General features: G+C 35.7%; 1 protein-coding gene across 24 annotated transcripts in view; it reads right to left on the minus strand.

The window, feature by feature from the left end:
* LOC108976888 (supervillin) overlaps positions 1-11,050 on the minus strand; it is a 423,491-nt gene that overhangs the window by 179,138 nt on the left and 233,303 nt on the right. For all 24 annotated transcript variants that reach the window (XM_018946306.1, XM_018946288.1, XM_018946286.1 and 21 more), the window contains one exon: positions 1,932-2,386. In XM_018946306.1, coding sequence (XP_018801851.1) covers positions 1,932-2,386 — 455 coding nt within the window. The remainder of the gene's footprint in view (positions 1-1,931; positions 2,387-11,050) is intronic.

The following is an 11,050-nucleotide window of genomic DNA, read 5'->3' on the forward strand; positions in this document are numbered from 1 at the left end:
TATTTATTTTTAATTTAACAAATAAATAAAATTTATCAAAAATCGTAATAATTTTCTCATGACAAAGTTTGCCATATTTACTGATCTCTAACCCAAAAAAAAAAAAAAAAAATTGTATGAAACTCAATAATGCATATCTAATGTCTTTATTAATGCTCATTGAACTATCAATAAACACATGCTTAACCTCAAATATCACTTTACAAAATATGCAAGCCATGATTTCAGTGAAATTTGACAGCTGTCAGTTCGAATTGAATTGTAGAAATAAAAATCAAACAAAGTAAAAAAAAAACTAAAAAAAAAAAAAAAAATGCGATCAACTCAGTGACACCTAAGCCGACAACATGAACTTCATGGACTGATGTATTTTGGCTGTGTTTTTTATTTAATTTTTTTATTTTTTCTAATAACGACTCTAATTAATTCATATAAGCATTATAATCATATGACTAAGCTTAAGAAAGCATCTGAGGTTGAAACCTTGTCATTTCGAGTGTTTTGGAAAAGTCTTTCATATAGAATATAAAAAAAAAACTGTAAAGCATTTCATTTTCGATATTTTCGGTGAGTTCTACTAAAATATATGGTGACGAAGGCATTATTTCAAAATGCCTTGCAAGAAAAGTTCACTAATTTTCCCAGTAACTCCAAAATACTTCTTGCCTGCAAAGATCAAAGCTTTCTGACCAGGGCCGTAGAGAGAAAACTGGGGCCCGTGGAGGATTTAGGAAGCGGTATTTCTGAACCAAAATTTGTTCGAGAAAATAGTCTGAAAAACAAAACTGTTGCAGAGCACGGGTCCACCCTCTGAACTTCGAGCTTGACAAGAATTGCGATCGCTTTCCCTTCCTCTTTCGCTCACAGTTAGTGACTAACACAGTTTTAGTAGAAGAGAATGTGAAAACACTATTTGGTGAGAGCTCGCTCAATAATTCTACCTAATCTAGTTTTAAGGCCAGGAAGAAAAGATTAGCAATAAAATGAGTGTCTACTAATTTTTGTGGAACGGTTTCAGTCTTCAGCCGCGTCGACAGTACTTGATCGAATAAAAAAAATCCGGGTCCGTTCCGGGTGCGTAGACCCGACTGTGGTGGGAATGGAGTTACAGTCTTCTAATAATTCTTGAATGGCTTACTAGAGATTTATTTTGATATTGGAATTATTGAGTTTAATCTCATATATGAGTACAGTTGGAATACTCGTTCATAGTTCCAAACTTAAAACAGTGCAGCCGAGGGAAAGATAGTACAAAATCAAACACTCAAGCTCGTATTGGAACAAAGGGTTAGGGAAAGTTGGCTGGAATATATTGGACAATCGACCGGTAAGTAATTTCATTTATGAATGATCAAAGTAAGTGGTAAGTATAAGACTGTGATCCTGATACAACTCATTTAACGTAATTTTAAGAGTGCTCTTGTTCTGTTGTTGTGAGAGAACTTAGACAACAAAACTGAAAAAGCTTTAAACTTTATGTTGCTGTTTGAAATAAACAGTTAGACATGATGCTTCATATTACAGAAAATATAATATTTCACTTAACTTATTGAGACTTTTCAAAATTATCATTAAGAAGATTAAGAACAAGGTCTAAAAGAAAAAAAAAATTAACGAAGCCAAACAATTCTTAGAAATAAAACGAAAGCAAAGAAAAGAAAWAATAAATAAATATTTCATGCAACAATTATCAAAGAAACCACAAAATCACTTGAGCTGAGCATTAAAACAACAACGCAGAGTTCAGCAAATCTCACAAATTATTTCATAAAACTCCTCTAGGATGCAAAATAAGTAAAAATCCATGCAAAATCACATTAAAAACAACAAAAAAAGTCAACAAAATAAAACTCTTTGCAACAAACGAGTATTCAAAGTGTAGTGAAACACATAAACAACAACAGCAAAAGTATCCATCACTTTCAACTCACCTGAAATGGCCACCTGAACGCCGAAATTGGCCGTACCGGCTTCCGCATTCACCTCCGTATCGGCGGGTTGAGCCTCGCCTACATCGAGCGTGGTGCTGCCGTTCGCCGGGGGACGCAGCTCGGTGGCTGGTGCCGCTGAATTGGTCATTATTTGTAATGGGGATAATTGTATGTGGGCAATGTGATCGCTAGAGGAGGTCGAGCCTACATCCTCAATGGTAACGGTGCTGGCGTTCGGGCTGACTGGTGGCAGCGCTAGATTACTCAAACTGTAGTCGTGTCTAACTGCAGCGGCGGTTAGATGCCGACTATGCGACGATTCGGCTGGTGGTGAGGACGAGGATGTCGAGGTGTCGGCGTGTTGGGTGTTGTTGCGGCGTGCTGAATGCGGTGAACTGTGCGCGCTGTTGGCGCTGCGACCACGTGACGGTGTACGACTGGGACGATTTATAAATCTGTGAAACAAGAATGGTGGTTACTTTTAATGCGATTTTTTGGATTTAGTTCATGTTAATGATAAAATTCGATATTTTGGAGAACATAAAATTTGTATATAAAAAATTATATGTATATTTGATTTTTATTTTTTCTTCAAACTTTTAGCACAAATTTATACTTAAAATTATAGATTTCATAAACACACTCACAACAGCACTTTTGAGTCTATGACGTAAATAAAACTTCAAATAATGTAAATATGTAAATAAAAATAGAAAAAATTATTTTAATTATTTACTGTTATGTTAGAAAATTAAATTGTGTACTAATTTTGCGTCTGTCGCTCAACTTAACGTTGCCAAGCACGCTAAGCTACTGGCAAGCACGTTCAAATCGTCCAACGACATTCACCAGCGAGTCAGCCGTGAGCCGGAGCGCGCTCTATTGGCACGCAGTGTGACTCAAAATACCAAACACAATACAAAAACATGATTTGTATCTATGAAATACACTTATACACGTAAACAAAGCAGCAACGCACAAACAAACTCTCCTCTAGCGTCTTGGAGCAACAACTATTTCAGCGAGCAGGCAAAGAGCCAGTCAGACAGACAGCCAAACAGCCATGGAGCGGAGCAGCAGGTTTAACAGCTTATTTRAAAAGTCGCTTTTGTTTGGTGTTGTTGTTGTTATAGTCGCTGTTGCGCGCAATATCCGTCTGCATGCTTGTATGTATGTATAACGGCTGCCTGCACGTGTATGCGTGTCTTTCTTATTGTTTACCATTGATTTTGTCATTTTGGCAGTTATTGCTATTCATCAAAACGCGCATAAAGAAGCCGTCCAATACAAATTTCGGCAAAGCAGAGTATCACATTTGATATTGCAAGGGGAAAATACTCGAAATTGGTTTGGTGTTGGATTTTAAGGCGGCAAAGGGCACTGGTAATTGGAAGAAAGCCGGTATGTTGGCAAACAAAAGTGGCAATAGTACCCAGTAGTGAAATGGAGAGGCTTGAAACCAAATACAAGTGGCTTATTACAGTTACTTCAAATGATGAAATGCTCGTAATCTTAATAATCTTAGTATATTATTATTGTGCTTAACAAGTCTAATTAATATAAAATCAAAAAAAAAAAAAAAAAAAAAAAAAAAAAAAAAAAAAAAAAAAAAAAAAAAAAAAAAAAAAAAAAAAAAAAAAAAAAAAAAAGTTACCTTCGCTTACACCGAAGCTAAAATAGCATAAAATGAGATAAAAAGAATGTTTTTTTTTGGTTTTTTTTTTTTTTTTTGTTGTTTTTTGTTTTTGATTAGTCAATTTGTATGGTAGCTGTATGCTAAAGTGATCCAATCTGGACAATGTTTTTGGACTTTGTAGCGTTGTCTTGGACTATAATCTGAGCCAACTTTCGTGAATTTGAGTTTGACCATTTAGTTTGCATGACAGGTATTTTTTATTTTTTTATTTTTTTTATTTTTATTATTTTATAACGGTGTGATGACTCATGCCCAGCTCTTGACCGATGCTACGTCAGCTACTATGCAATGCTACAACTCAGCGATTTTATCGCAATTTCCGACGACAGACCTTCCGAAGAGTGGCGCATCTTCGACCACCTCTACACCAGAACGAAAACGTTGAAACCATCGTTGTGCGGTGGAAATGGAAACTGTATCGGATCCATAAACTGCACAAATTTTAATGGCGGCTTGAGATGCATTTTTGCCTTTATCGTAGTAGTACTGTAAAATATGCCGTATTTTCTCTTTATTTTGCTCCATGTTTGCGACGTTATAACTCACGAACGACTTAAAGGAGACGACAATCAACCAAACGCGTGTTAGCGCGTGAAATGAACTTATAGTAAATAATGGAAGGATCGTTACATGCTATAGAATATATTCGAAAAAACGAGAGTTGAGATGTGATTTGAGAAAATTCGTTAGGACACACAATCTCTTAACTTTGGGACAACACTTCTTTGATCTTAAATATTAAATATCACAGTCTTAAAGTGCTTAATAAATACCAAATCTTGAAGATCAGTAATTGAAAATGTATATACATATATAAAGGAGTGTTAGTTACACCATTTGTGCCTCAAGAACGGCTGAACTGATTTGGCTGAAAATTAGTGAGGTAGCTTAGAACCAGGATAAGGATACCTTTTATATCTTTATGTCAAAATGTAATACAACTCATTAATATAAAAATTATATTTCAAATCATAAGCATTTGTTCAAAATTCTTGTTTGTAGGAATCATATGCGTACAATTTTCAACAGATTCTTCCCCAAAAATAATAGATTTGCTAAGTATTTGGAATAGTAGCAAAAAACTGCAACAAAATACGCAGTGAGTAGATTATAACTGGCTCAGTAATCAGTCGTTGAGCATGTATTATACCACGTGCATCCCAAAAGACTGACTTTCCTGCCGACTTTTTCGTCCTTCCACGCTTGAGAACCGGTTCATCATGTGCAGTCGACTAGAATGACTGTCGATTGGCCTCCAGTGGGAAATGGTGAAGCTCTGTTTCATTTGTCACACACCGACGCAAAAATTCGGTTTTATTCCGATTAAGGAGCACCCAAACACTTCTCAGAAGCAGTAACCACCAAAGTCACTTCCATGTGAGCCGTTGGTAATCAGATTCCTAATATCAAGTTGACAATTTTTAGGAAAAAGTATTATCAAATTGTGGCTTTCAAAATGAAGATAAAGCCATGCACGTAAGTGGGGACACAAAGATCTGAAGAGCGATCATTTTTAGAAATATATGTATATGCAGATATCCTAGAAATCTAGAAATATATATAAATACATTTGTCAATTTAATATGTATCTCAATCGCTCAAAATATCAGAAACCCCATTAAACAACCTTTGCTATCATTACTTTAAAGGCTTTATCAAAGGACCCTTTATATTGGAGTCAAAGGGAGAGTCCAGAGAGTAGGACCGTTGACATCTATATTATTGTTTCTATTAGTAGCATCCTTTCTTAGTCGATAAGCATAAATATATAAATAAATAAATAAAGCCGAAAGCCTATGATGCTAGCGCTGCGTACTTTAGTTTATTAAATAATTTGTTTATGATGTAAGCTTTAATAAAATAAAATAAAAAAATWAATTTGCAGTTTACTAGGTTAGTTCGTTAGTTTTCTAGAATAAGAGCACTTTAGCCATAACTATTTAATTTTTATGCTCATTATATAATGTATTTAATTCAAGCATCTTTCAAGGTTCTATTGAAGATGGCAATTTTTACACTCCAATAGCGTTAGTAGCTTGGAAAACCACTAATTTCACCGCTAGGTTATCCGAACTCCAAAAAAGTAAAGTCACTCAAGGAGGTATGAATGAATAAGTGTGTCTGTCGGTATGTAAGCGAAATGCAGATAAAAACGAAACAAAATAAAAACAAACAGAAAACACACTCAAAACAAACCGACTGCCCAACAACTGTTTGCTTTAGGTAGGCAAACATAAGCATTGTGCACGCAAGCCAATACAGGGTGTATTAATTGGATTAATTTTTATTAACTAATTCAACAAAAAAATTATGATAATTGGATTAATTTTATTAACTAATTAAACGAAAAAATTATGATAATTCACCAATTGGAAGGCAAAAGCGAAATTTGGCTTGAATTTTGAATTTTTATGAATTTAATCTCAATTCTGTGTATAATAATCTAAGTCATAGTCTGACAGCCATATCTATCGGGAAAGAATAACCTAATATGGAGATTTCACCACTTTCATCATAACTACCGAGAGACCTGTAAGCACTTCGCTATTGAGTCGTTAATCGTATTAAACTTTGTCTTTTGCTTTTTTGAGACGAAGGCCTAACCAGCCAGTTCCCGTAGTTTCCTGGTCTGTTTGTAAATTTCTTTAAAGGTAATATTTAAATAAGTAAACTAATATTTTTACCTTCCGGAATCGACACCCTTTTGGAAAAAAATCCATACAATTCTCCTTTAACGCCTGGCAACTCAATTTGCGCCAGACGTGAAAAGTACACATTCTTATTGGGTAGATAAGCGCAACAACGCGTACCAGCTGTAGTGCAGCCGCGAACTGTGCTGATCTCAGCTGTGAATCGCAACATTGATTTTTGCACACCTTTATTTTCGAATGAACATGCTTTTGTATTCAACAACGGTAGTTCACAAACAAATGTATATAAATGTGCAGTTGGGAAAGTCATTTCTGAACAAAACAGGTGTTCCGTAGAGTCATTATGACGTTACTAAGGTTCAATAGTAATAAAATTTCTGTCACAGGGTAGATGGAAGTTCCCGTGGTGTGCTCGGTATTCTACCGAACTTGGCTAGAATGTATAGTCGACGCGAGGATATCTTCTTCATTCAGTAAACATGACAGGCTCGAAAGAATCGATACTTTTTATAAGTGGTTTTTAGAAGTGTGGAATTTCATAGAGGATAGCTACAAACCCAGCTGTCAAGATAAACACTTGTGTTTGACATATACTTTGGAAACATACCTTGCAAAAACTCATAGAAATATCGGGAACATAATATTCGACAAAATTGTATTTCTATTAATTTTAAGAACGAACCCCGAATCCCTATACCGAGCTTGAAAGAGGTTTAGAAATAAATCTTTTGAAAATAAATTTCCATTTACATTACAGACGCCTGAAATTAAAAAAAATTATAACATAAGCTAAACAAAAAATCCCACTGAAAGTAATCAGCAAAGCAAAGACTCGCCGAAATATTCTTTAAAAATTGGGGGAATTCATTTTGAGGGAAACTTTTATATTTTACATTCAAATCAATTTTAGCGATGAAGCAAATTTTTCATTTCAACAGAATTTCAGTGTTTCAAATGTCAACAATTTTGAAAGCACTTTGCACGCACAAAACGCTCCTGTCTTATGCAGTGCGCATGCCCAGGATGCATTCTATTTTATAGARCTGTGGTTGGTTTCATCCACCACCACCAATGATGAGCGCTACAGTTCACTGATTCACAAGTTTTTGGTTCCCCAAGTAAATATTAATTGCCGTACGGAGCAAGAGATCACAACCGGAACATATTAGAGGAACGAAATTAATTTGGTCGTTAAAGCAAGGGAACAATGTTCCTTAGAAAGTGAGTAGATATAGAAATTTTAAGATAACATCCAACATCCAAGCACAGTTCTCAAAAATAAGTAAAGTTCTCAAAGGTATTTGAAGGAAACACTATATATAGTTGTCTTAAGTGGATTAAAAAATTACAGACTGGAAATGAATCGTATGAAAGTTTGACACATGACACAAATGTACAAATTAAAAATACTTATCGGACAAAGATGCAGATACTTATACTGCCGCTTGACCTTTGTGAACTACAATATAAACAAATACACAAATGAATGAATACCTTATGAGAACTAACAAGCTACCCTGTTGGAAAGTAATTTATAGTTATGGAAATGTAGACATAGCAAAAGAAATTTGGAAAGAACAACAAAAAGAAAACATAACAATTTTTTGAGCACCCACTATATTTAAGTATTGTTTGGGAATGAGAATAAAAGTCGATCGGTTTAGCTCCAGCAGACTCACGAAACTAAAAGTTACTGTTTAGCAAGGCATTTGACACAAAACCTTCTTTGGGCGGAATATGCTTCAAACAAAATGATCCACTCGATTAAAATTAATATAAATGGAATAACTGATCTTGAAAAGTTCCAAGAAGATCCGTCGTTTTCGAGCCAAATTTTGTTCAGAGATGAGGCCCATTTCTGGTTCAATGGGTGAGCAAGCAAAATTGAAGCATTCGGGACACGGAGCAACCTGAATAGATTCAAAAACAGTCATTTCATTCAGAAAAAATAATCGTTTGGTGTGGTTTGTGGACCGGTGGAACCATCGCTCTATATTTTTTTCAATAAGTGATACCAATGAGTTTCAATAACAGGGCACCACTTCCCACACATCCCCCATTAAATTTGAAGTTTCTATGTTTTTTCTTTAAAACCTTTAAACCTTGAAATCGGTATCACTTAAAAAAACTCTATTATCCAAAGCGGAATATGCTTTTTTGACCTCGTTTTAGAGCAGAATTTCTAAAACGTTTGGCATCGAAATGATAACTTTAGAACCCCTAAACCAAATCAATTCGCAAAGTTTTTCCTAGAAGGTCAGTGAAGCAGTTCTTTCAAATATATATCTACTCGCCTCACAGAGAAGCGAGAAAAAATGCAAGCAAATACAAAACCAGCAACAAACACCACGTCATCGCGCACTCGAAGCGAATGAGAGAATTAGTGTTGAGCTCGCGTAGAAAATTTAATGGTTGGAAAATTCCATTTCTTCAATAAATTCTAAACTGTGTTTGTGCATATACATATATAAACAAAAGATAGTACGAACGAAATATATGTACAAACACACCTTTATATACATACATATGTTCATAGATAGTAACAAACTTTCAATTTATGACGTTCTTTGATTTGTTTGTTTCCCTTTTTGGGTTTCAGTTTTGGTTTTTATTCTTGTTTTTGGCTTCTTTAGGCATAAATTTAAAGTTGTCGGCTATTTGTCATTTCGGCCGTTCGGATAATTGGTATTTTGTCATTTCGACTATTGTTGCGCGCAGCATTGTTGTTCTGTGTTTTTGTTGCTTTTCGAGTTGTCGCCGGCGGCGGCGTTTCTTTTTAGGTAAATTGACTTTATGAGGCGTGAAATTTCGACGCCGTGTTATGACTGGCGTCTGTGAAACCATAGCGGACGCTCAAAAGTAATTTGCATAAATAATTTCAGTTTTAGCTAGAATTGTGCTCAAACACACACACACACATACCGCATTTACAGACAGAGGTACACTTGAAGAGGCCAAATTCATTACCGACTTGAAAATGTGGATTTATGACATTTAAATGCCTGTGGCTATTTTATTTTTACAAAAGTAGAAAAAAACAACACATTTTGTCTTTGAAATCACTTTCTGCATTTGTTTGGCTAATGATACACATATTTCAATGAATACAAAAATAGTTTAAACCTTTCTTAAAACGTCGTCGATGTGGCACAACAAGGCACCTCTTGAATGACAAGTGCAATCTAAAACATTGGGGTTTTGAAGCTTGAATTTATTTACCGCTGATGATTGAAAAAGAGCTTAGTTTAGGATATACGGTTGAACCTTACGATGTAGAGGATCGCACTTAGACTTGTGCTTACTTCTTCGCAAAGTCAGCAAAAGAATACCTGTAACACTGTAATTATAGACCTGTTAGTCGTTAAAGCTTCTGTAAGAGCCAGATCCGTTGAACGACTAAAAGTGTGAAGTTCAAAGTGTTTTAGCCTTGATCTCGCAAATGTGTGGTAATCAAGAAGAAATAGTTGAGAAGTTTCAAGCTCTAAACGACAAATGGATTGATTCGAAGGTTGCTATCAGACTAGGACGCATTAGGGTACCAGAGAGGGACATTCCCAAATCGTCTCACATTTCGAATGTATTCCTGATAGCTAGCAATACAGCGCCGCTGATATTACATCGCACAGTTACCTTTGAGGGATAAGCGGGTAGGAGGATTCCCTGGAGAAGAGGCGCAATGAGGACATAAATAAGTGGCTGGAACTAGGCGCTTTGCACATATTTGACACTTTTTTTGATCCCTAACTAGGAGTTCTGGGCATCACAACGGACAGACGAGTTTAGCTGTCCAAGTGGTATTATTCGATGCCTCACGAAAAATCAGCCTACTTAGCTAACATAGCCTGCCTCGTTTTCTTTAAAACAACTTCTACAATTGTCATCCGGTAAGATTTTTAAGTTAAGGTTATGGAGGAAGGTACATATATGTATCAAGTGAGAAAGAATCGGTTTCAAATGAAATTTCGCGTTGCGTTAACTAGGGGATGTTTACAAATCCTTCAACTTTATTACGAAAATTAACGTTTTGTAAAGAATGTGTTAACATAACAACATAATCGGCCACCATCACTCATCTTGATACCCATCATTCTTTAATAATTAAAATTCGTCCGAATAGACCACGTCCACGGCAGCAACTCGGCCTTACGTGTGGAACGACTTGGTGCATTTTTCGAGATCTTAAATGGAAAGCATACAAAATACAGCTTGTGCAAGTGGCTCATTCTTGCCAAGTGATATCGCTTCAATTTATGGGCCCTTGAAAAGTTTCAAGAAGATCAGACGTTTTCGAGTAAAAATTTGTTTAGCGATCTGGCTCAATGGGTATGTAAGGAAACAAATTGCCGCATTTGGCACGAAGAGCAACCTGAATTGATTCAAGAGCTACTATTTTATCCAGAAGGACCAACGGTTTGGTGTGGTTTGTGGGCCGTAACCGTCAATGGTTACCGACTATTTGATGCCTGAAATTGAACCTCGCGATCTCAGCGACATCAATGGATTTATTGAGGGAACATTTCGGTGAGCAGATAATTTAACGTTTTGGGCCAGTCGATTGGTCACCAAGATAGTGTGATATAACACTTTTAGACTTTTTCCTGTGGAGATATGTAAATTCTAGAGTCTATGCGGACAAGCCCGTTCCGATTCAGGCCTTGGAGCAAAACATCCATTTCTAAGAGATAATCTTAAAAAAAATAAATACCAAAACATTTTTTTTTTGAATGACAATAAACATTCCGCATTCAATTTGAAGTTTTTTTTTTTTTTTT

The sequence above is a fragment of the Bactrocera latifrons genome, unplaced genomic scaffold (assembly GCF_001853355.1).
Source record: "Bactrocera latifrons isolate USDA-ARS-PBARC rearing strain unplaced genomic scaffold, ASM185335v1 scaffold_81, whole genome shotgun sequence".
In the NCBI taxonomy this organism is placed as follows: Eukaryota; Metazoa; Arthropoda; class Insecta; order Diptera; family Tephritidae; genus Bactrocera; species Bactrocera latifrons.